The sequence below is a fragment of the Vigna unguiculata genome, chromosome 5 (genome assembly GCF_037176805.1).
Source record: "Vigna unguiculata cultivar grain cowpea cultivar isolate G323 ecotype 2 chromosome 5, ASM3717680v1, whole genome shotgun sequence".
NCBI classification, from domain to species: domain Eukaryota; kingdom Viridiplantae; phylum Streptophyta; class Magnoliopsida; order Fabales; family Fabaceae; genus Vigna; species Vigna unguiculata.
This window is the reverse complement of record NC_140796.1, coordinates 29070431-29095915: the sequence shown is the minus strand read 5'-3', so window position 1 is coordinate 29095915 and position 25485 is coordinate 29070431. Positions and strand designations below refer to the sequence as shown.

Here is a 25485-nt window from a genome sequence, read left to right as displayed (position 1 = left end):
ATTTCTCTATTAAATTAATTATAAAATTATGTTTGAGAAAAAAGGCCTCAAATTTTTTTTAGTACTAATTAATATACCTCTATTAAACTAATTATTAAATTTGTTTAAGATAAAAAAAGGCCTCAAAAGAATATTTTATTACTAATATGGCTCTATTAAATTAATTATAAATTTATGTTTAATTAAATTATTATTAGTGTATGTTGATTTTTATTGGTAGTAAAAATGATAATTAATGAGTTAAAACATTTTTTTAGTAAATTATAATTTTGTTTACAAGAAAGAGAATGATTAGCTATCTTTATTCTCTTATAATCAATTTGGATTTTATTTCCTTTTTATCTCTCTACATCCTTTTTACTTCTATTTCTTCTAATAGTCATATTTCTAGGGTTTTAACAATTACATCCCTTACATCTCTTGAATCTCATGTTGTCCGTGTGTACCAATTTTTTCATCCTCATTTATAGTTAGTATGTTTTTTTTTCTATTTGTGTTGTTAGTTTTATTCTGTTTTGGATTTGTATAAGAACTAAAAATGTGTTTCTTTTGCCTAATTTTTTTTCGGTACTTTTAGATTTACAGATTTTGAGAGTTTCTTTTTTTTTTGCATATATCTTGAGGAGAAACTGAATTTTTTTACAAAACTATTAATTAGACTATGGTTTAGTCTTTTGGTGGATAATAGATTAATTGGAGCATAATTCAAAGTTAAGTTTTCTTTAGAAAGATAATTCAAGTTTAGGAAAAAACAAGACTTACTATTGAGTTTAAAAGAGAATATTTTTGTTTAATTTTTTTGTTAATGATTAATCTTAAAATAAAAAACTTTGCAAGTTTATGAAAAAGTTGAGGTTTAAAAACAAAAAGAGACTTGAAACTTCAAGATACCACAGGTTTATTATCGAATTTATTTTCTTGACAACCAAAACCCGGTTTTCTTGTTTTAATCATTCATTTTATATATTTATTTTTAGTAGTGTTTTATATATTATCCTTTTTTATTTCATATAAAAATATATAGATATGTCAACTAGAAATTTTGAATGAGACTATTCAAAAGTTCAAAGGAAAAGAAAAATTAATAATTTAATTGCATAACAAAAAAGAGCTATGAACAAAAAGAGCAAATGTCTTGTGTATTACTATGTGTAGATATTTCATTTGAAAGAAAAATGATTAAATGTTTAAAAATCCTTAAAACGTGATAATTTGTTAGATATTGATGGATTTGATTTAAGTTCATAATTAAATATTTAAGGAAAATTATAGGTTTGAAAAATGATAAACCAATTGACATTTTTAATTATATAAAAAATAATATTTTTTGTCCAAATGCATATATCATTATGTTAATAATCTTAGTATCAGTTATTTCAGCAGTAAGGGGTTTCTCAAATCTAAAAATAATAAAAATTTATTTAAAATCAACAATATCTCACAAAAGATTAAACCAATTAGTTCTATTATCTATTACAAAAAATATTAAATGAAATTAATTATGACAATTTAATAAATAATTTCATATAAAAAAATTAAATAAAAAACCTCATTTTTTAAATTTATATTATTTTTGAACCCCGTAATCTTATATACTACCTTTTCTTTCTCACTCACTCACGTGCATCTCAATCTTCTCACTAAAATCTCTTCGTACACTCATCAACGCACTCTCTTCACTCACGTGTGCCCTTCACTTAGACTCTTCTGAAGTGTTCCCCCAACCGAGATTCATGCACCTAATAATGTAATAAATGTAATAACTGACCTAACAGAAGGGAGCGTGTCGTTGCAATTAGCTTCTGGTGGATTTTTCTAAAGGAAAGGAGACAAAGAATCGAGAGACCGAAGAAAGGTAGAGAGAAGAGAAGGAGTGGTCGGACATCACGTCAACGGAGGTTTCGTTTACTCATCCTTGTTAGATTCATATTGAATTTTCTCACACTTTTGTGCATTGTCCTTCGTATTCTTGCTTGTTTCGTGTATGCAACTGTTCGTGTTTATATGTTGTTTAGCATTTTCCTCATATTACGTCAATTAATTTTTTTTTGCTCAAGAATCATAAATTGCTGAAGAAGTAAAACGCATTACAAAGAGAGTATGTTATTGATAGTTGATAGTTAGAGGTTCATTGCGCTTTTGGAAATTCGGAAGGTAACCATGTGTCCATGGTAATGAATTTGGGTTGCTGGGGAGTATATTCATCAATGTTAAAAGTGCTAATGACTTTTTGCCAAGGTAATGAATTTTTGGAAATTTGCCGAGGATCGAGAGTGGTAAGAGGTGGAAGTGGTGTGAGTAGAATCACAATAAACAACGAATAATAATCGATGTTGATCGTCGCCGGCATAATTTACAATGGTGGCAGCGTAGGGTATGGGTTTTGACAGAAGAAATGATGTTGGGTGTGCTAAGGTTAAGCGTTTTAGTTTTTAGGTTCTGAGTGTGTTTAATGTTAGGTTTTTTAGCGTTTTAAAAATAAAAATAAAAGAAAACTAATAATTAAATAATAGTCATAATTAAAATAAAATAAATACTACAAATTTTAAATGAAAGAAAAAGGGCGATTTTGTTACAAATTAAATTAATTTTTTTATAACAATATTGAAAATTGTTAATTATATCATGTTAAGTCTGGGAATTATTTGATAATTAAAATTTTCATTTTTACAAAATTTAAAAAGTTTCAATCATCATATCTAGTTCCGGGCTTGATGGTACATTTTTATCATGATGAGTCTTGAATTCACTTGATAAATAAAATATGACAATTTGAAATTCTAAAATATATTAATTAAATCAAGGTTTCATTTTAAATAGTTTGTTTTTATAAAGAGAATTATATTATTTTGATAAATATTCGTCTCGTATTCGTACCCATATCTGTGTGGGTATCTATTATGCGGGTATTCACATATTTTGTTAAAATTCACGGATATTCACGGGTACCTGCAGGTATTTACAAAAGAAAAATTAATATTTAACAACATATTTTAATCATAAATTTAAATAAAAAATACAATGTATAACATTCATAAATTTTGTGAAAATAACCCATTTAAATAGTGTTGAAGTATAATTTACAAAGAAATGAAGATTTTTTTTAAAACCAATTGATAAAAAATAACCCATTCAAAATCAATGTGTTAATGTTTTAATCATATTTTTTTTATTTTTTATTTTAATTTAGATTAGAGTATTACGGGTACGGGTACTAATAATATGATACCTATACTCTCCCCGTTAACATGCGGGTATTAAAAATATCCATAGTCGTTACCTGCGAGTATCCCTTTTTTACCCGTTGCGGGTTTTATCCGCGAGTATGAATTTTTTTGACATCCCTATGTAGTAGCAAGGTCAAACACCTTGTCGAGCCTAAATATAAAAATTTAAAAATATTTTCTTTATTTATGTTTGCATATTTTGTTTGATTTTTGGAAAAAACAAATATTTTAAAATTACATTAATTTTGCTCACTTAATTAAGGAGGACCGTCCATCTTAGGACAAAGGTGAGAGTGCTCAACCACAACTAACTAGCTAGGGTTTCAACCTTACCACACTTCTCACGATTAAGTTTATACTTCCGTTAAGGTTTAAATTTCCAACTGCCTTTCTTCCTCTATAAAAGGCGGGCGAATCTTTGTAAACAACAACTTTAATGAATAGAGTAAAGAATTTTCCCTTTCTGATATCTCACCTTCTAGTTGAGGGTTTTACCTCCTAGGTTTTTGAAACCGAGAGTTTCCAACTAGAATGTGAGAGTGTTTCGTGTATTTTCGCTGCTAATCAAGGATTACACCTTCTCTTGAATCTTCCGTTGCGTAAATCTGAGGGATATGAAGTCTTTTTCGTAGATTTTGTCAAGTCACCATGAAGTTTCCGTCATCATTATTAATAGTAGAAGAATGTAAGGCCCACTTATTACTTCTGCCCCAAGGTTTAAAGGTTGCCCTAATTAGTTGGGCCAAAAGGTTGGCCCATAGGGTGCCAAGGCCCTAAAGCAACCTAACCCCTCTCATTTCAGCTCACTTGTCAAAAATCAGTACTCTCACACCCCTCTTTCCTCTCCACAAAACCTCTGCTAGGGTTTGGATCTCCGCCATCTTCAAGCTAGCTCGGTCTCGTTCTCTAAGTCACGTAAATTGCTCTTTGCTCATATTAGTTCTTCTCCAGTCACATTTTTGTAATCCCAATTAGGGTTTCGTGGTAACCATGCTCCTATTCTGTTTCACCATTTGTTTTCATCTTTTTGACCTGTCCTTAGAACTGTTGTGCTCAATGTTTGCGTATCAAAGTTTTCTGCTAGCTCTTTCTAGGTAAGGGAAGTTAGGGTTTTCATATTTTGGTTGTGTGTTGGTTGTTTTACCTCTGTTTTGTGATTAATGTGCCTGGATGATGCTTGGGTTTAATGAATATGAATTGAATATTGTTTGAAGTATGTGTGTTGCTACTGTTACGTGAAACAGGAGAGGCGAACTGCTATTTTCGCCCAAGCGAGCTCATCTCGCCTAAGCGAGAGTAGCAAAAACTCGCCTAGGAGTTCTGCGTGAGTACTCGCTTAGGCGAGTAAATTCAATTTTGAGCAAAAGACCATCTCGCTTAGGCGAGATGGCCTCGCCTAAGAGAGCGCTCGCAAAATCTTCCAAGGCCTCTGTCGCGGTCTTGCCTAAGCGAGAGCCTACAGCTTGAGCGAGGGCACTCCTCTCGCCTGAGCGAGGGCTCCTGACTTGAGCGAGAATCGCTGCAGGCCACACTGTTTTCACCCCTAATTGTTACAAATTGTAAGATTGGATGGTTTACTCTATTTAAAGTATGAGGCATGTGAATATGTATGAAATTTCTAGTGTTATGGATTGGAATTGATAAGTTGACATAATATTGGCATGTGGCATGTGTGGTATGGTTGATTACAAAAGTGAAATGGAATTGGTATGAGCACGAATGTAATTTTGATGAATGGAACATGTTATTGGTGTGGTTAGGGCATAATTCCACGATAGTTTCGTGGTGGTGCCTCATTGGTTAGGGCGAAATTCCATGAGCCTCTAGGTGAGACCTCATGGTGGTGCCTCAGTTGGTCGGGACGTAATTCTATGATCCCTGTTAGTTGGAGTTCATGGTGGTGCCCCATTTATATAATTTAGTAAGGATTCAAGGTAAGGATTGCATCCTGACACTCTAAAGAGTCAGTTAGTCTCACGTAGAGCTCACGTAGAGCGTACTGACTTGAGTGGTGAGAGTAGCAGGATGCCTGAAACACTTTAAGGACTAACCTTGTGTGTGGGGGAAAGAAACACTTTAACAATTAGCTCGATATAGTAGGAAAGGCCACCATAAGTGCAAGGAATCCGACTAATTATATGTATCCAAATGAGTCACATCTTGAGTCTTAGTGTATTGTTTGCAAGTCATAACATGATTGGTTGACGTATGCATCTTGGACTGTGAAATTGTATGTACCTTTATGATAAACCATTTTCTGCTTTATCTTACTCTTTGTTTGTTTGATTGTTATGTGTGTGGTATTCTCTCTTTGCGATGATCATCAATTTATTGATGGGAGCATATGCGAGAACTACTCGTGGTCAACAGGACAATAGTGATTCCGCTGCTTAGTCTCTCTGGGTTGGATTCCAGCTTTCTTTTAGGGTCGTGACCCATGTATCATTCTGTTTTTGAGTATTAATCGTTTACTGTCGATCTTTGTACCTTGTTTTGTATTGGCATCTTGGTGTGCCTTGGTTTCCTCTGAGTATTTTTGGATAACTATATGGAGTGACGTTAATACTCTAAAGCTTCGCTCATTATATTATATTGTGTGATGTTTTAATTTAATTAAGTTTAATTATTAAATAGGACATCAAATTTGATGACATTAAATTTTATTATTTAATTATTTTAATGGTATTATTATGTTAAAATTATTTTATTATTTTTTATATACATTAAAAAATTATAAATTATAATTGTATAATATTTATGAATACTTTTATCTTTTATATAAAAATAACACTACATTAATAATAATTAACATTAAAATTAATTTAATATCATAATTAATTATAAAATTTTATAAAATTCAAAACTTATTATTCGCTATTAAATAACTATATTTAAACTGTAAGTAGGAATGTATAATTCTATTTAAATAGTATATTAACCACGAAAAACACGCGCACCAACACAGCTCTCTATTATTTCCTGTTGACCCACCATTGATTCGTTGAAAGGTACAGGTGGCGGTGTTTGAGTCAGGTATGTTCTTTATTCCTTCTATGGCAAAATTTTCTCACTTTTCCATTTGGTTCTGGTGAAAACAAAGTTAAGAACTGCAATTTCGTCAGTTTGCTCTGTTCTTTCGATGTTTTGGTAGTGTCTAATGATTCTTATCAGGTGTCCCTTTGGTAGTGCTTTCTCATTTTTCTTCTCTTCAAAATGTTGTTTCCACAACCTACTTTACCCTTTCCTTCTGTTCTCAATTACCAACTATTTGTGCCCATGTTTTGAAATAAATGCTAAATCCATATAATACATTACACCGATTTGGAAGGATAGCAGATCCTCCGTAAGATCAAATTTCAAAACCAATGACAAACCAAACAATACATCAATGAAACAAATCAATCCAATTATTCAAACATAAGAAATAAACCCTCTAAAATTCCCAAACATGTGTATATTCTATTTTCAACAACAGCATGTAGTTGTGTAATGAGCCCTTATTTTTATTTTTTATTTTTACGATGGCGGTGTCTTGGGGCGTGAAGACTTGCCCGTAATGACTTTCTTCACTTTGGAAATTGAGTGCTTCACCTTTGATCCTACACCTGACAGAATGCCGTGAGATTTTTTGTGCAAAACTTTGGTGCTAGTGTCTTGAGAGTCTTTGGATATGACACCAACACTAGATGATGGGCTTATTTTTTCGAATTCTTCTCCTGCTTTATCTTCTTTTGTGTTGTCCGATAAACCAGTTTCGGCCTCTTGAGTTTCCAGTTTCCCCGTGTCTATTTGTTTTGTGATATCTATGGATACAGATTCAGAGACACCTCCAAGTTTTGCAACTTCATGTTCCTTTCCAAGTTCTTTAGTATCACTACTTGGACTTATTTCTGCAGTCTCCAGTTCTTCTAAATTTGGATTCTTTTTAATGGTCTTCTGGTTATTTGCTTCAGATTGGACTTCGACCTTCTCGTCATTTTCCACAGAGGTGTTGCCTGGCCCCTTTTTTAAATCACATGCCTAATTTAACATAAAATTGCATCAGAACTCAAAGATATTTGTACGTTGGGAAGATGAATACTTGGTTTTCTAGATAAACATTAAATTAAGATGTGCAAGTCTGACATGCAATGTGGTATATATCAATATCTAGTTTAATTTGTTAAGTGAAGTCAAACCTCTTGAACTTCCATGTTCCTTACAAAATCATTTTCTGGTCTCTGCTCCTCTTTGGTATTGATCACTGAGGTTTGAACATCCTTTTGTATTTTTTCTTGAATGCTTTCATCAACTATCCAAATTCTTACAGATGGTATCGTAGATAAAACTGAGATGGCTTTAGTCACAGGTTCATCTGTCATTATACAAGTAAGATGTTAAACGCAATCTACTACCTGAGATTGGCTAATATAGTTCATTTTTAGTACATTTATACGTTTTCTTCAAAACTTTTAAATGATTCAAAATGTCATGTAGGATTTTTTTTTTTCAAGAAACTTAACTTTGGTATTTGGTTTTTGGATGACATCGCATTGGGTAAAAGTAAAAAGAAAGTTATCAAAACATAACTACTCTCTGTTTTAAGCTTATGTAATTCAATACCTGTGGCTTCTTTTATATCAGATGCTTCTTCTAGCTTGATTTTTGTACCATCCTTGATTTCTGAATTTTCTATAGTGTATGGGTTTATAACCTGTTCTTGTTCTTCCTCGGCATAACTTGACTTTGTACTACTTTCAGTTATTTCCATTCCTTCTGAATTTACATTCTCCATGCTGGATTGTGGTGTCTGCTTGCCTTTGGTATGTGTCCCTGAAAAATCTTCTTCTGCTTGCATCTCTTCTTGATTACTCTCATCAAGTGTTTCATTTTCGATCATTTCTGCATTGGTTAATGTTTTTGCTTTAAAATCAAACACACTATTCAAGCACAAATGAGATATTAAGAGAAGTCATTTACGCAAGGCTACATATGTTTCTATCTTAATACAAAATGTTCATGTTCTCTTCAAAATTAAAAAGTCCTAGTACTACAGCAAACTCTTCATGGGGACACAAAACTACTACTTATATTTTACCATCTACACACAAATGTGAATAATATTTTTTTCCATCTAAGGAAACTATTTTTGTATGTGGATTAAAGATTATTTCCTTCATCTGAAGTCATGTATTGTTTTTCTTTTCAGGTTCTTGTTTTTTGTTATCAAGGCAACTTCTATGGTAAACTTTCAGAACATAATTACCTTCATTTTTTGTTTTTTCTACCTCCACGCCAGTTGGTTGTTTGGCATCTGTTACTTCCTCTGTGGTCGGTTTACTTGCATACTTGATCCCTAAATTCTCTACCAACTGCAAGTTTACTGTCTTCTGTTCATTCATATTTGAACTGTTTTCTGATGCTAAATGGCCTTCCACTGTTATGTAATCTGTAATCAGACTTTGCATGCTAGGTTCGTGTGATTGTTTGTCTGATTGCTCTTCTTCTTCTTCTTCTTCTATGTTGATGTTTGCCTTGGTTTCAGGTTCCTATTTCAATAAATACAATATAAGTTTCAATAATAAGGAAATAAATGATTTCTTTTTTCTCAGCAAATGCACATGCTGTCAACCTCGACACTAGTGGACATTCTGTCAAGTTCATTTTCTGGAATTTTTCTCATGTTGTTATCAATTGTGTCTGATGCATCTGCGGCAAGTGTTTGTTGCTGTAAGATTTGACCAGTGTCACCTTGGACAGTTGCAGGATCAGGCAATTTTGGCTGGACTTCTTCTGGTGGACCTGTCATTGTTTATCTGAGATTTTTCAACTGCTAAAATATTATCTTTTATTGATTCTGATAAGCATGGAGTTTGGAAAACATAAAATTTCAACTCTTTGTTGTTTAGGGTTTAGGGTCCTAAGGCAAAATGAATCTGACTAAAAGTAATGAAATTTGTGAGTTTTGAGCACATACTGTCCGTTGCTGAGTTTAGTAATTTTATTTTTGTCATTTCTTCAATTCCGTTTGCTTCCTCTTCATTGAATTTACTATCATCGTGGATCTCTAATTTCTCCTTGTTGTGTGACTGTGGATTCACGTCTTTCTCTACATCATTACTGGGGTTTGTTTTTTCTATCTCTCCATCTGAGTACAGATTATCTATGAATGTGGTCTCCTTGATTAGTGATGCCAGCTGGGATTTAAATTTCTGTTCATTTTCCACCCTGATCTGACATGTATCTTCCTGTACCCCATATGCCTGTTTCAGCAAATACTGTGTCAGAGGTTGAAGATGTTTTATTTCAATGACAAGAAATAATGTCCTTTGTGTGTGAATGGTCAAATAGTTGTACAAGTGTGAAAATGAAAGGTTTTATTTTCTACTTTTGTTTGTTGTAGTTTGCTCACACCTCAGGAATATGTTTTTGCATATAAAATTCATAGTGTGGCATATTCACTTCTTTGATATGCGTCTCAGCATATTCTTCTCGTGGTTGAATCTCTTCTTGACAACATTCATTAAATGCATCATTTTTGACTGATGTTGTGCTGGACATTGTTTGCATTCCTCTATCTTCAGCCATTCCTATTGTTGTAGATATGAGATATTGAAGTAAATCATTGTGAGAAGAGAAAAAAAATATTGTTTTCTGAATATGTTTGGGTGAGTTTACAACTAAAGGGAGAAAATAAATATTTTTATTGATTACAATAATGATAATTGCATTCTCAACTCCTCTATTTATAGCAATCACATTTTCTTATAAAGGGGAAGAAAGTCATATGGAGTGAATGTATAGATTCCGGGAATATTTTTCTTAGTTACTAGAGATATTAGGATATTTTTATCCTAATAATCCCCTGTTTACAAGATTTACCACTCAACATATGCATCTATTTATAACAGTAATGATTATAAAGGTAATAAATAAAAGAAATTATTCTGAAGAGAACAACTATAACATTACAATTTCATGGTATACATTGAACTCAACAAAACACAATAGCTAAGCTACTTGGAAGGGTAATAAGCACTTTATGCTTCAATTTCCATTAAGATTGCGTATCTTCCTATAAAACAACTATAAGAATCTTCTTTATAGCATGGCAAAATTAGTATTTAAACTCACATACAGAAGTGAAAAAAAGTGTTTGTCATCTAAAGACACCATAATTTTTTAATGTGAATTGGAGAAAATTTCTTTCATCTAAAGTTGTGTTGTTTTTCTTTGCAGGAAATGGATGTATGCATTGTGTTTGTTTCTTGTTTTTTCGTTATCAGGTCATATTTTCGATGCTAAAATTTCAGAATACAATCACCTTCAGTTTCTGATTTTTGTATCTCCACATCGGTCAGTTGTTTGGAGTGTATTCCTTTTGCTCTGATTTCACTGGCATCCTTAATCTCTAAAAACTCCACCAAGTGTGATTCTACTTTCTTCTGTCCATCAGGGTTAACATCATCACTTAATTCTTTATTGCTTTCTGATGTCGTATGTCTTTCAACTATTATATAATTTGTAATGAAACTTTGCACACTTGATTCTTCTGATTGATTGTCTGCCTGTTCTTCTTTCACTAAGTCAACATTTGCCTTGGTTTCCTGTTGTTTAGATTCCTATACAATATTTACAATATGAGTATACTTGTATAACATGTTAAGAAAATAAATTATATTTTTTTGTTTATAGCAAGCTAATATGTATGTAATTTTTTACTTTACTTCAATACTGTCTAACCTTAACAACTATAGACTTTCTATCAAGCTCAATTTCTGGCATACAGCTCTTGGCATTATCAATCACTTCTATTTCATCATCATGCAATGTTTGTAGCTGAGACATTTGATCAATATTATCTTGGACAGATGTTGGAGTGGGCAATGTGTGTTGGATTTCTTCCTCTGGTAACTGTTTTTCTATTGATTCTTCAATTTCCTCTGCTTCTTCTTCTTCGAATTTTCCTTTATCCTGAATCCCTTGTTTCTCATTGGCATGACATGCTGGAAACTCTTGCTGTTTGTCAGGATAAGTCGTAATGTTTGTTTCTGCATTCACCTTTGTATTGCGCTGTGGAGTCTGCGCATCGTTGTTAAAGTTCTCTGTAAATTCTTCTAAACTACTCTCATCAAGTGCTTCATTTCCATTTGATGATGAATTGAGCTTTCTTTTCAAGGCTTTATCTTCAGGCTCATCTATTGTTACAAAGAATGACATATTTAATGCAATCATTTACGCACAATTGAGTATCTCACTAATTAACTACATCTATTTGTTTTTCTTGGAAATTAAAATTGTCCCAATGTCACAACAAGTTGCTTTAGTAAGCCACAAAATTATATGTTTTCATCCTCTTATAGTAAGTGAATAAATTTTTTGTCATCAAAGACACTAATTATTTAATTTTTATGTTGGTTACAGAATTTTTATTTCATCTAAAGTCTTGGGTTTATTTTCTTTTCTTGACATGAATATATGCATTGATTTTATTCTGTTTAGGTTTTTGAGCGTCTTTCGATTCAAAAAATTTTCAACGTAATAATTACCTTGGGTTTCTGACTCTTGTATTTCCACATAAGTTGATTGTTTTGCCTCTGATGCTTTCTCTACTCTGATTTCACATGCATTTTTGTTGTGTAAATTCTCTCTTGAGCATGATTTTACTGCATCCTGTTCATCAATGTGCACTTCACTTATTTCTCTGTTGCTTTCCGACTTGACGAGTCCTTCTTCTGTTATATTATATGTAGTAGTGACTCCTTGAATGCTTGATTTTTCAGATTGGTTATCTGCATGTTCTTGTTTTACTATGTTGACATTGTCTTTGGTTTCAGGTTCCTGGTTCAATGCAGAGGATATAAGAATAGATTTGTCAAACCAAGCTGATAAATACGTAAAGTTTGAGCTGTTACTTCACTACTGCCTAACCTCAACAATAGTGGATTTTCCATTGAGTTCAATTTCTTGCGTACAACTCCTCTCGGCATTACCAATCCCTTTTGATTCATTATCATGCACTGTTTGTTTCTGCAAAATTTGATCAAAATCACCTTGGACCGAGGTTTGGATGGGCAATGTTGTCCTGATGTCTTCATCTTGTAATTGTGTTTTTGTTGATTCTTCAATCCCTTTTTCTTCTTGTTCTTCTTCAAATTTGTTATCATCCTTGTTTCCTGATTTCTCTTTAGGCTGAGATGTTGGAACCTCTTCTTGTTCCTCTGTGTCATTTGCGGTTTCTAATTTTTCCCTATCCTCAATAAAATACTGTGGTGTCTCAACCTCTTCGTCAACTTTCTTAATAAATTCTTCTTGTGGCTGTCTCTTTTCTTGACTCACACTAACTGCTTCCTTTTCAACAGATACTGTGTCAGACATTTGTTGGAGAGATTCATCTTCAGGCACACCTGCTATAACAAAAATAGACATTCAAAGGATTCATTTACACAATGGCTGCATATATTACTATTTTAATACAGTAATTTTGTCCCAGGGCCAAAAAAGACTCCTATATTGGCCTAAAAAATTAATATGCTTATTTATCATCCACATATGGTTGAGTAAAATTGTCTGTGTTATCTCATGATGCTAATTTTTTTTATTCTTATGCGGATTAAATAATTTTTGTTTCAGGTAAAATCATGTGTTTATTTTTATTTTCCTTGCTTAAATATACACTTTGACATCTACAAAATTTCTGAAGATGTTTACCTTCGGTTTCTGACTTTGGCATCTCCAAATCAGTCAATTGTTTGACATCTATTCCCTCCTCTGCTCTGTTTTCACTTTCAGCCTTGTTTAAATTCTCTCTTACTCTGTCAAAATTGTCCTTGGTTTCTAGTTTTTCACTTTTCTGGTGAATATATACAAGTATGAGATTAAAATTTGCATAGCAGGTTGGAATAGTAAATGATTTTTGTTTGTTCACAACAAGCAAATATATATGTAAATTTTTATTTGTTTACTTCACTAATGCCTAACCTGAACAACAATGGCCTTTTCATGAAGTTCAATTTCTGGGATGTGGCTCAGCTTGGCATTATCAATCACTTCTGATTCATTAATATGCAATGTTTCTTGGTGCTGAATTTGATCAGTATCACCTTGGACAAAGGCAGGAGGGGGTGATCTTCTCTGGATTTCTTCCTCCTCCACTGAGTGTGTTTTTGTTGCTTCTTCAATTTCTTTTTCCTTTTCCTTTTGGTTGAATATATCCTCAATCCCTTCTTTTCCATTGGCATGAGATGTCCCTTCTTTCTTTTCAGCATTAAATGTTGAATTTTTGTCCTTTTCCTCAGCCTCACTATTGATGTTTATTTCTACATTTCCCTCAATAATAAATTCTTGGTTTTGCACCTCTTTGATAGATTTGTCTGCAACCTCTGCTACTAGCTGTTTGTCTTGTTGACTGCTCTTCTCAACTGCTTCAGTTCTAAGCAATACTGCATTGGCTATTGGTTTTGGAGTTTCATCTTTTGGCACACCTGAAAGTTATGAAACTGAGTTATTGAAAGCAATGATTTACGTAAAGGTTGCATATGTTACTATGTATTGGAGATCCTACATTGACTAGTTACATGATCAAATTATAGCATAAAAAGGGTGCAAACCTTACTTTATTGACTAGTACTGTAAGGTTTAGTTAGGCTTAAAATTCAATTCCTAATATAGTATCAAAACCTATTCTAGCAAGAGTTGTTGAACCTATTGTACCACATGCTATCGCCCACCCACAAATATCTAACTCTAAGCTCAAGATGTCTAGTCCTTAGCATAACATCATTTATACTATGTAAATAGGTGCAAATTCATCTTAATTGTAGATTTTGTGGGCTTGAGTTTAGCAGAATTCACATTCTAAGAATATGCAAGTCATGTTGATGTTCTGTAGACAACTAATACAGTCCCAGTGCCATGAAAAGCTCCCATATTTGGCCAAAGAATTACTATATATGTGTTAGCATCCGAAATAGTAATGAGAAAAATTGCTACATCTAAGGACACTTGTTTTTAAATATTTATGTACATTAAATAATATTTTGTTTATGTAACATTGTGTTTATTTTTATTTTCTTTGCACGAATATATTATTGGAGTTTGTCTTCTTGTTCTTATTTTCGAGTCAAAATCGATTCTAAAATTTCAAAACTAAGTTACCTTCAATTTCTGACTGTATCATGTTCACATCAGCTAATTTTTCAGCATCTATTTCTTCCTTTGCTTTGATTTCACTTGCATCATTGGTGCCTAAATTCTCTGTTAGAATGCTGACATTGTCCTTGGTCTCAGGTTTTTCAATTTCCTGCTTGAATTTATAGTATAAAAATTGTATAACAAGTTAGAAAATTGAATGAGTTTTAGTTTGTTCAAAGGAAATGTTATGTTTGAAAATTTTTACTCACGCTAGTTACGCCTAACCTGAACAATAGTGGACTTTCTGTCAAGTTCAATTTCTGGTTTGCAGCTTTGCTCAACATAGTCAATAACTTTTGATTCATCAACTAGTAGTAATTCTTGCTGCGAGATTTGATCAGTGTCGTCTTGAACAAAGGGAGGAGTGGATGATCTTATCTGGACTTCTTCTTCATGTAATTGCATTTTGTTCATTTCTTCAATACCTTTAGCGTTTTCCTCTTGACTACATTTTTCATCACCCTCAGTCCCTTGGTTTACTTCAGCATGAGATGTTTGAACCTTGTCATGTTCATCAGTATAGCTATTGGCTTTTAATTCTGTAGTGTCCTTAGCAACATAATGTGATGATTGTTCATCTTTGTTAGATTTTTTCTCTGTAATGTCTTCTTTGGGCTGTATCTCTTTTTGATTAATGTCAGCAACTCTTTCAGTTTCAACTTCTACTGCCACTGCTATTGGTTGAGGAACTTCATCCTCTGGTACCTCTGTTTCTGTAAAAAGGAGATATTGAAAGCAATCATTAACTTGAATCTAACCATTTAAATGCATGCATAAATTCTTACAGAATTAAAATAGTCCCAAGTGCCCCCAAAAGATTCCATAGTCACAGTGCCATTAAAAAGTCCCCGTACTTGGCCAAAGAATTACTATATACATGTTGTCATCCACATATAGGATTGACTAAAACAGCTTCTATCATCTAAAGACACTTTTCCTATTTTTTGTCCATTAAATAATATTCTTGCATGTAGAGTTATGTTTTTTGTTTCTATTTTCTCTATGAATATATTTGTTAGATATTTCCCATTCAATTTATTATATTTCTATTTTAAAGTTGTTAGATATAACTGTCTTAGACCCATCTCTTTGTAATTTCCTATTTATAAATATGTAACCATATGTGCTTCATAAACATTAGGGATTCAACCTATGTCTCTTTCTGTGTAGAGCTAGGGTTAATCCTTGCCTCCCTGGTAAACCCACTGTTTGCCGATGCTAATTTTTTTTTTTTTTTTCTCAAAACTTTGTTATTTTCGGCATTATTTTTAGTTTTCTTTTTCCAGCCACTGTTTCTTGCCATCACCCGGTCTGAGAGTCACAAGTTTGAACACTGTCACAAGCCTGGTCACAAAAGTCTGTTATTTTCAACGAATTTCTTAAATGATATGAGGATCTTCATAAATTTGGTTCCATGGCTTCTGTTGTACACATAGGCACATCATTTGTTAGCCTCACTCATTTCAACTCTCTTGGTCCTAAGGTTCTTGTCTCTATTGAAATGTAATGATATTTGTTTTACTATTATTCATGTATGGGAACCCATCTTTAGGGTTAGGATTAGGGTTGTGCCTTGACTCTTTGTATTCTGCCCCTTTGTACTCTATATAAATAGTGTGGTAAAAGTGTAACAGTGACATAAAAGTTCACTGTTTTATTTCTCTAAATCTCTTCAAGTAGGTATCAGAACCAGAACATCTTCTCTGGTTTATCTTCACTGTTTGTCACAGGCTTCGTCGTTCTTTGCTGCCTGTCCACCGTCTGCTGCTGTCATCGTCAGCGTATCCACTCCGGCAAAGTCAGGGTTAGGTGCGCCTTGAGGAGTGCAACCCATCCCCAAAAGTCGCAGCTTCTGAAACCTCTGCACGTGCCACCTCTCTCTAGCGACCTTCAAGTATGTGTCCTCCATGCGCCGCCTTTCCGGCGCCGGAATCACGCCCCATCACTGTTGTTCGTCTCGCCGAAGCCTCCTGGAAGTGTTTCTGCTATTGTTTCTCTGTTTCGATGCCATAGCTTTAACCTAGGGTTTCTTCTCAAGTAAGGTTTTTTTTTGGAATGGCTTCTACGGGCTGGCTGACTGCCTCTCTATCTGCTACTCCTACTATTACCATTGGAAAAAACACTCATCTTGGTTAGTTTCTGTGGAGTTGTGGTTTCTTGGTTAAGGATATCATGATCATCTTGCAAAAGATGTCTGTACTATTTCAGAGGAAGAAAAACCCAAGTGGCAGAAATTGGATTTTCAGTTGTGTGCTGTTTATGGCAATTTGTTGAGCAAGGGGTCTTAGACATTTTGAGACATGCTTCTCTTTTTGGAAAACAAGTAGGCGGGGGCGGGTTCAAGCTCCTAACCCGTTTTCATATGTTGGGCTGGCCCAGCCCGACCGGATTTTGGCGAGCTAGAAATTGGGATGGCATAAACGGGTCGGACTGACACGTTTTGGTATCCCTATTGGGTCCACATGCTTTGTTCATATTAGCTTAAAACCTGTTTTTCAAAAAAGAATCAAACATATTGTGATTGATTGTGATTTTATTCAAGAAAAGATTGTATATTGAGTTCATAAATTCTAGTGATCAACTAGCATATGTGTTTTACTTAATCATTATATTTGTAACTAGATAGGTGTATATGATTTATAGTCACCAGCTTGATGGGGGAGTATTAGATATTTCCCCATTTTGTTTACTATATTTCTGTTATTAAAGCTGTTACATTTAGCGAGTTTAGGTCCGTCTCTTTGTATTTTCCTATTTATAAATTAGTAACCCTATCTGCTCTATACATATGAAGGATTTAGTCTATGTCTTTCTCTTATTTCTGGTGGCTATTCTTTGATATCTTTGGCTTCTTCCTGTTGACCAAAATTTTCATCATCCTCTGTCCTTTCTCTTCTGCATTAGATGTTTGAACCTTGTCATGTTAATCAGTATAACTATTGATATTTATTTCTGTAGTGTCCCTAGCAACATATTCTGTTGTTAGTTCCCCTTTGTTAGAATTTTTCTCTGTAATGTCTTCCAGCTGTATCTGTTCTTTATTACTGTCATCAACTGATTTGGTTCTAGCCACTACTGCAATTGTTATTGGATGTGGAAGTTCGGCACATTTGTTTTTATAAAAATTAGATACTAAAACCAATGGTTAACATGAAGGCTGCTATCTCACAATTCAAATGAATCTAAAAGTTGTCTTTAAAATAAAAATAGTCCTAGTGCCACAATAAGGTTATGTAGTGACAGTGCTACAATAAGATTCCATATTCAAGTGCCACAATAAGATTCCATATTCAAGTGCCACAAAAGGCTCCCGTATTTGATCCTCATATAGTAGCGAGTACAACTGCTAGTGTCATCAAAACGCACTTGTTTTAAAAATTTTATGTACTTTAACGAATATTTCTTGCACATAAGCTTTTGTTTTTATTTTCTAGTCAAAATAGAATCTAAAATTTCAAAACCTAATTACCTTTGATTTCCGACTCTGGTATTTTCAAATCAGCCAAGTTTTTGACATATGTGTCTTCCTCTGCTCTGATTTCACTTCCATGGTCTGTGCCTAAATTCTCTGTTACGTTGCTGATATTGTCCTTGGTCTCTGGTTTTTCAGTTTCCTGGTTGAATGTATTCAATATAAGTATAAAATTTCTTTAACAAGTTAGGAAAACGGTTGATGTTTGTTTTTTTCAAAGATGTTATATATGTAAATTTTTTACTCATTTACACCACTTAGGCCTAACCTGAGCAATAGTGGTGTCAAGTTCAATTTCTGGTATGCGACTTTGCTTGACATAATCAATAATTTCTGATTCATCAACATGCAGTAATTCTTTGTTCAAGATTTGATCAGTGTTGCATTGAACATAGGCAGGAGTAGGTGATATTGTCTGCACATTTTCCTTTGGTAACTGCATTTTGTTGTCTCCAATAGCTTTGACTTCTTGCTGTTGGCCAAAATTTTCATCCTCCTCAATCTCTTCTTTTACTTCTACATTGGATGTTTGAACCTTCTGATTTTCATCATTATAGTTAGTGGTGTTTATTTCTGCTGTGTCCTCAGCAACAAATTGTGGTGTTTGTTCCTCTTTGTTAGATTTTTTCTCTGTAATGTCTTTGTCCAGCTGTATCTGTTCTAGTTTACTATCATCAACTGTTTGGGTTATGACAGCCACTGCAGTTGCTATTGATTGCCGAACTTCACCTCCTGGCACAACTTTTTTACAGAAGTTAGATATTGAAACCAATCATTAACGTGAAGGCTGCTATCTTAGTATTTAAATGCATGAATAAGTTCTCTTGAGTAGCAGTGAGTACTTGTTATTATCCACACGTAGCAGTGAGTACCAGTTTCATCTAAACACACTTGTTTTTAAATTTCTATGTACACTTAATTATATTGCTTTCATGGAAAGTTGTGTTTAGTAATATTTTCCTTATACGCTTGGAGTTTGTCTTAGTAAGAGTTTTCGGGTCAAAATGGATTCTAAAATTTCAAAACCCAGTTACCTTCGATTTCTGAGTCCTGCATCTTGAAATCAGCCATTTTTTTGGAATTTGTTTCTTCCTCTTCTTTGATTTCCCTTGCATCGTTGGTGCCTAAATTTTCTGTTACTTTGCTGATATTGTCCTTGGTCTCTGGTTTTTCAGTTTCCTAGTGGAAATTTCTATAAGTTAGGAAAAGATTGATGTTTGGTTTTTGCAAAGGAGATGTTATATTTGTAAACTTTTACTCATTTACACCACTTTGGCCTAACCTGAGGAATAGTGGACTTTCTTTGAAGTTCGGTTTCTCGTATGCAACTTTGCTTGACATATTCAATAACTTTTGATTCATCAACATGCAGTAATTCTTCCTGTGAGATTTGTTCCATGTCACTGTGAACAAAAGCAGGAGTGGGTGCTAGTGTCTGGACTTTTTCCTCTTCGTTAGATTTTTTCACTGTAATGTCATCAACTGTTTCAGTTATGACTACCTCTGCAATTGCAATTGGTTGGTGAACTTCTTCTGGCACATTTTTTTAAGAATGTTATATATTGAAAGTAATCATTAACATGAAGGCTGCTATCTTATTATTTAAATACATGAATAAGATCTATTGCAAATAAAAATAGTCCCAGTGGCTCATAAAGTTCCCATATTTGTCATGGAATTACTGTGTCCATGTTATCATCCGCATATAGTACTGGTGAGTAAAACTGCCATTTTCTTCTAAACACACTTGATTTTAAATTTCTTTGTACATTAAATAATATTTCATTCATGTAAAGTTGAGCTTAGTTTTATTTTCATTATATTATTGGAGTGTGTCTTTTGATTAGTGTTTTCTTCAAGTCTAAATTGATTCTAAAATTCAATACTTAATTACCTTCGATTTTTGACTTTGGCATCTTTATATCAGCTAATGTTTTGACACCTGTTTGTTCTTGTCCTTTGACTTCGCTTCCATCATTTGTGCTTAAATTCTCTGTTACTGTGCTGATATTGTCCTTGTGCTTAGGTTCTTCAGTTTCCTGGTTGAATTTATGTAATATGAGTATAAAATTTCTATAACAAGTTTGGAAAAAGATTCATTTTTTCTTTTTTCAAAGGAGATGTTATATATGTAAATTTTTACTCAGTTATACTACTTAAGCCTAACCTGAGCAATAGTGGACTTTCTGTCAAGTTCAATTTCTTGTATGCAACTGTGCTTGACATAATCGATAACTTCTGAATCTTCAACATGCGGTAATTCTTGATGAGAGATATGGTCAGTGTCACGTTGAACAAAGTCAAGAGTATGTGATCTTCTCTGGACATCTTCCCTTGGTAACTGTATTTTGTTTGTTTCTGCAATAGCTTTTACTTCTTCCTGTTGACCAAAACTTTTATCATCCTCAATCCATTCTTTTACTTTGGTAGCAGATGTTTGAACCTTGTCATGTTCTTCAGTATAGCTATTCGTGTTTATTTCTGCGATGTCCTCAGCAACATATAGTGGTGTTTGTTCCTCTTTAGATTTTTTATTTGCAATGTCTTCTTCTAGTTTCCTCTGTTCTTGTTTAATGCCATCAACTGTTTTGGTTATGTCCACTACTGCAATTGTTGTTGGTTGCGGAACTTCATCTTCTGGGACATTTTTCTCTTAAAAGTTAGATATTGGATCCAATTACTAGCATGACTACTGTAATGTTACTATTTAAATGCATGCATAAGTTCTCTGTAAAATAAAAATAGTTCCAGACATAATTCGCACGTATTTTCCAAAGAACTACTGTATACATGTTATCTTTCACTTATAGTAGTAAGTAAAACTGCTAGTTTAATCTAAACACAATTGTTTTAAAATTTCTAAGTACATTAAATAATATTTCTTTTGATGTGAAGTTGTGATAAGCTTTATTTATTTTTTTACCACTGGAGATTTTCTTTGGTTAGTGTTTTTGAGTCAAAATCGATTTTAAAGCTTCAAAAGCTAGTTACCTTGGATTTCTGACTTTGGCATCTTCAAATCAGCCAATATTTTGACATCTGTTTCTTCCTTTGCACTGATTTCACTTGCATCATTTGTACCTAAATTCTCTGTTTCTTTGCTGATGGTCTCAGTTTTTTCAGTTTCCTGGTTGAATATATGAAATATAAGTAGTATAAATACAATTTTTATAATGAGTTAGGAAAATGATTGATTTTTGGTTCTTCCAAATGAAATGTTATAATGAACAATATAAGTTAGGCCTAACCTGAACAATAGTGGACTTTCTGTCAGGTTCAATTTCTGGTATGCTACTGTGCTTGTCATAATGAACTTCTGATTCAACAATATGCAGTAATTCTTGCTGCGAGATTTGATCAGTGTCTCCTTGAACAAAGGTAGGAGTGGGTGATGTTTTCTGAACTTTTTGCTCATCTAACTGCATTTTTGTTGTTTCTTCAATATCTTTGGCTTCTTCATCTTGAACCTTGTCATGTTCATTGGTATAATTATTTGTGTTTATTTTAACAGTGTCCTCAGCAACATATTGTAGTGTTTGTTCCTCTTTGTTAGATTCTTTCTCGATTAAGTCTTCTAGCTGTATCTGTCCGTAATTACTGTCATCAACTGTCTTGGTTTTGGTGGTTGCTGTAATTGCTACTGGTTGTGGAACTTCATTATCTGACATATCTGTTTCTATAAAAATGAGATATTGTAAGCAATCTTTAACATGAAGGCCTATCTTACTATTTTAAAGACATGTTTAATCTGTCTTGAAAATTAAAATAGTTCCAGTGCCACAAAAAGTTTTATAGTCACAGTGCCGTGCCACACAAAGCTCCTGTATTTTCCCAAAAAGTTACTATATACACATCCACATATAGTAGTGACTGCAATACAACAACTAATATCATCTACAGACTCTTGTTTTTAAATTTTTTATGTACATTAATAACATTTCTGGCACATAAAGTCAAGTGTTTATTTATGTTTTCCTTGCAGGAATATACGATTCATGTTTGCTATGGTATTTGAGTTAAAAGCAATTCTAAAATTCCAAAACTTGTTTACCTTCGATTTCTGGGTTATGCATCTTGAAATCAGCCAATTTTTTTGAATCCGTTGCTTCCTCAGCTCTGATATTCCTTGCATTGTTGGTGCCTTTGTTTTCTGTTATAATGCCGACGTTGTCCTTGGTCTCAGGTTTTTCAGTTTCCTGTTCTAATTTATGAAATATGTGACGAACATTTTTTCGGATATTATTCATAGAGGAGCAATTGCTCTTTAATAGAATACAAAGACTTAATGACTGTAAATCCTAATTTATGATGATATAATCTATCCCTACATTAAACATAAAATATATTGCTAGCTTATTAGTCCTCCTAATAATGGAATGTAATTAAATTTCCTAATTATGTAATTAAATGGATCATAAATCAAGCTGGTGAGTGGATGTCATCCATTCCCAAATTGCCAACAATTGACTGAAGAGCACCATTGAGCCCTTTGGTCAATAATACATTAGTTTCTACAGGATACAAATGATAACAAGGCAGCCAATAAGTCCAACACACTTTTGTTGGGAGATGAAAATACCATGATGGAAGATCCTAAACTTCAATGGTTGGCATATTCCATTCCTCTTTAATGTTAGATATTTCAGGTATAGGTTCATATTCATGGACTTGTAGTGACTGAATAATAGACCTCCTCCTTCATGAGTATTCTTGCATTGGATGGATAACACTTATTTTTGTTTCCAAGTTATCTTTGGACTTGACAAAGAAGGAAAATGAATACGAGAAGCAACAAGACCAGTGAAGTTTTAGACTCAATAGATGGTGGAATGTTAATGGGACTTAACTTTATGAGAATGAAGTTTTTTGTTGAGAATGAATTATCCTTATCTTCAATGCATGAGCTTTCCCTTTGAAGATAAGGTTGAAAATGTTGTGTATTTTCATCCAAGGTGACATCATAGGACAGAAGGAATCATTTTATAGGACTCTGGTAACATATCTATCCCTTTTGGCTAAGCGAGCAAGTTATAAATATGCACTTAATAGGTAGAGGATCGGGTTTCCCCCTATGATTAAAATGAACTTGAAGGATACACATTGAAGGACTCGATGTACAAGGTGATTTAATCTCTTAAAGTCCGGGAAAAATGTGGAGAGTTGTTGAAGGAGATTGTACTTACGAGGTCGTAGGAAAAGATACTCTGATGCAAAAGATACTGATTGTTCTCATTTTTCACAATATCTCCTTCTCCAATAACTAATGAAAGTTCCATTTGCAAGTGTAATTTTTTTGTTGCTTGGACAAGGTCCAAAAGATATAAACCCAGTAAATGGTTGAGTCTTGTGGTTTGTGGCTCCAGAATAAACTACCAAGACACCTTCTTGAAATGAATTTAAGGCGTTGAGTGCACAAAAGTAAGGAATCTTACCTACGAATGGTAAGGAGCAATTACCTGAGTATGCAAAATTTTGTTAATGTGTCCAGTAAACCCCTTAATCTTAGAATCTCCTGTGTTGAAGTCTGTGGTGGGTCAAATTTTGAGTATCGGACATTTTTTAGGTTTGAAGTATGGCATTGCAAGCCTAGAAGGAATACAGTGGAAGAAAGGAAGGGTTGCGGTGTTGCTGCAATGCAAGCTGTGTGGATGAATACAGTAGAAGAACGAAAGGGGTTTGGTTTTGCACCAATGCTGGCTGCACATGAGATTATACATGCTCTCAGGGATTTAATAGCATTGGTACCATGTCCAAAAAACTGTTTCTAATATTATTCATAGGGGAGCAATTGGTCTTAAATATAATATGAAGACTTAATAACTGAAAATCCTAATTTATGATAGATATAATCTATCCATACAATTCAGGATCAATGATCCTACGCAATAAAAGTAAAATATATTGCCAGCTATGAGTCCTCTGTACAAGAAAATATAAACGGAAGCATAAATCAATTTTCACAAAATATAAGGTAAAATTTGTATGATTTTGGAAAATGAATGTTATTAGTTTGTTCAAAAGAGATGTTTTATATCTTTAAATTTTTAATCGTTTTAGATCAGTAATTCCTAACCTGAATAATTGTGGACTTTCTGTCAAATTCCATTTCTGGTGTCCAGTTTTGCTTGATATGCTCGATAACTTTTGATTCATCAACATGCAGTATTTCTTGCTGCGAGATTTGATCAATGTCATCTTGAACAATGGCAGGTGGTGTTGATCTTATCTGGATTTCTTCCTCTGGTATCTTCATTTTGCTTGTTTTGTCAATACCTTTGGCTTTTTCCGTTTGATCCAAATTTTCCTCATTCTCAATCCCTTCTTTTCCCTTGGCATGAGGTGTTAGATCCTTGTCATGTTCATCAGGATAACTATTAGTGTTTATTTGGGCAGTGTCCTCATCAATATAGTGTGGTGATTGTTCCTCGTTGCTAGATTTTTTCTCTGAAACGTCCTCTTCGTGCTGTATCTTTTCTTGATTACTGTCATCAACTATTTCAGTTCCAACTGCTACTGTAATTGCTATTGGTTGTGGAACTTCGTATTCTGGCACATTTTTTTTATTTTAAATAGAGATAATGAAATCATTAACTTGAATGCGGCTATCTTACTATTTAATTGCATGTAAAAGTTCTTGAAAATTAAAGTAGTTCCAGTGAGAGAAAAGAATTCATATTGGCCCACAAAATTCCTGTTATCTAGGGTATGTTATTTTATGAATATTTGGCATCTTTCTTCTAAACTCATGATTTATTTTTGTATTCTTTTCTTGAATGTATGAATTACATTTGTTTCTCGGTTTAGGATTTCATGCCAATTTTTTTTCAAAATTTCGAAAACTTATTTACCTTCTGTCAATGACTTTGATCTTTCCACTTCTGTTACTTGTTTGTCATACGATACTTCCTCTGCTCTGATTTCACTTGCGTCCTTGTCATCGAAATTCTTTGTTATTATGTTGACATTGTTCTTGGTTTCAGGTTTTTCACTTTCCTGGATGATTGTGTAGAATATTATTATAAAATTTCGGAAAATAAATTATTTTTGTGTGATTACAGCAAGCTAATATATATGTAAAATTTTACTTGTTTCCTTCTCGAATGTCTAACCTGGGCAACCAAGGAATTTTTGTGAAGTTCGATTTCAGGTATGCAGCTTTGTTTGGCATTATCAATTACTTTTGATCCATCAACGGGCAATGTTTCTTGATACGGAACTTGATTTTTATCTCCTTGGACAAAGATAGGAGTGGGTGATTTTGTTTGCACTTCCTCCAGTGATTGTATTTTTGTGGCTTCTTCAATTCCTTTTGCTTCTTCCTTGTGATTGAATTTATTCTTAATCCCTTCATCTTCAGCATGAATTGATGGAACCTTTTCTTGCTCCTTGCTATAATTTGTGGTGTTTATTTCTCTAGTTTCTGCAGTAACATATTCTGGTGTTTTCACATCTGCTTGTGGTTGAATCACTTGTTGACTACCCTCATCAATTGGTTCGGTTCCGATTAATACTATGTTTTCTATTAGTTCCAGAGCTTCATCTTTTGGCACAGCTGTTATTATACACGTGTTATGGAAAGCAATCATTTAATAAAGCCTGCTATTTCTGTTATGA

At 33.4% G+C, this 25485-nt stretch overlaps 1 protein-coding gene and 1 long non-coding RNA gene across 24 annotated transcripts in view; one reads left to right on the top strand and one right to left on the bottom strand.

The window, feature by feature from the left end:
* The first annotated feature begins 1636 nt into the window (after positions 1 to 1636).
* On the top strand, positions 1637 to 10582 carry LOC146886336 (uncharacterized). The gene is made up of 3 exons (XR_014995306.1): positions 1637 to 1898; positions 8416 to 8449; positions 10446 to 10582. It is a non-coding gene; the product is annotated as an uncharacterized LOC146886336 (long non-coding RNA).
* LOC114184829 (A-kinase anchor-like protein) overlaps positions 6507 to 25485 on the bottom strand; it is a 45746-nt gene continuing 26767 nt past the window's right edge. For 7 of the 23 annotated variants that reach the window (XM_085673735.1, XM_085673738.1, XM_085673741.1 and 4 more), the window contains 27 exons: positions 24981 to 25423; positions 24720 to 24864; positions 23945 to 24417; positions 21923 to 22067; positions 21120 to 21547; positions 20863 to 20998; positions 20039 to 20508; positions 19766 to 19910; positions 19154 to 19404; positions 18906 to 19050; positions 18140 to 18612; positions 17869 to 18013; positions 14625 to 15112; positions 14364 to 14508; positions 13188 to 13690; positions 12918 to 13059; positions 12138 to 12616; positions 11756 to 12047; positions 10950 to 11404; positions 10531 to 10828; positions 9621 to 9796; positions 9184 to 9469; positions 8839 to 9008; positions 8473 to 8755; positions 7830 to 8108; positions 7406 to 7581; positions 6507 to 7247 (listed from right to left, as the gene is read on the bottom strand). In XM_085673735.1, the coding sequence (XP_085529861.1) occupies positions 6744 to 7247; positions 7406 to 7581; positions 7830 to 8108; positions 8473 to 8755; positions 8839 to 9008; positions 9184 to 9469; positions 9621 to 9796; positions 10531 to 10828; positions 10950 to 11404; positions 11756 to 12047; positions 12138 to 12616; positions 12918 to 13059; positions 13188 to 13690; positions 14364 to 14508; positions 14625 to 15112; positions 17869 to 18013; positions 18140 to 18612; positions 18906 to 19050; positions 19154 to 19404; positions 19766 to 19910; positions 20039 to 20508; positions 20863 to 20998; positions 21120 to 21547; positions 21923 to 22067; positions 23945 to 24417; positions 24720 to 24864; positions 24981 to 25423 (8075 nt within the window). In that variant the 3' untranslated portion in view covers positions 6507 to 6743. Of the gene's footprint in view, positions 7248 to 7405; positions 7582 to 7829; positions 8109 to 8472; positions 8756 to 8838; positions 9009 to 9183; positions 9470 to 9620; positions 9797 to 10530; positions 10829 to 10949; positions 11405 to 11755; positions 12048 to 12137; positions 12617 to 12917; positions 13060 to 13187; positions 13691 to 14363; positions 14509 to 14624; positions 15113 to 17868; positions 18014 to 18139; positions 18613 to 18905; positions 19051 to 19153; positions 19405 to 19765; positions 19911 to 20038; positions 20509 to 20862; positions 20999 to 21119; positions 21548 to 21922; positions 22073 to 23944; positions 24418 to 24719; positions 24865 to 24980; positions 25424 to 25485 lie in introns of those variants that run through there. The other 16 variants (XM_085673742.1, XM_085673736.1, XM_085673743.1 and 13 more) reach the window with 16 other exon arrangements.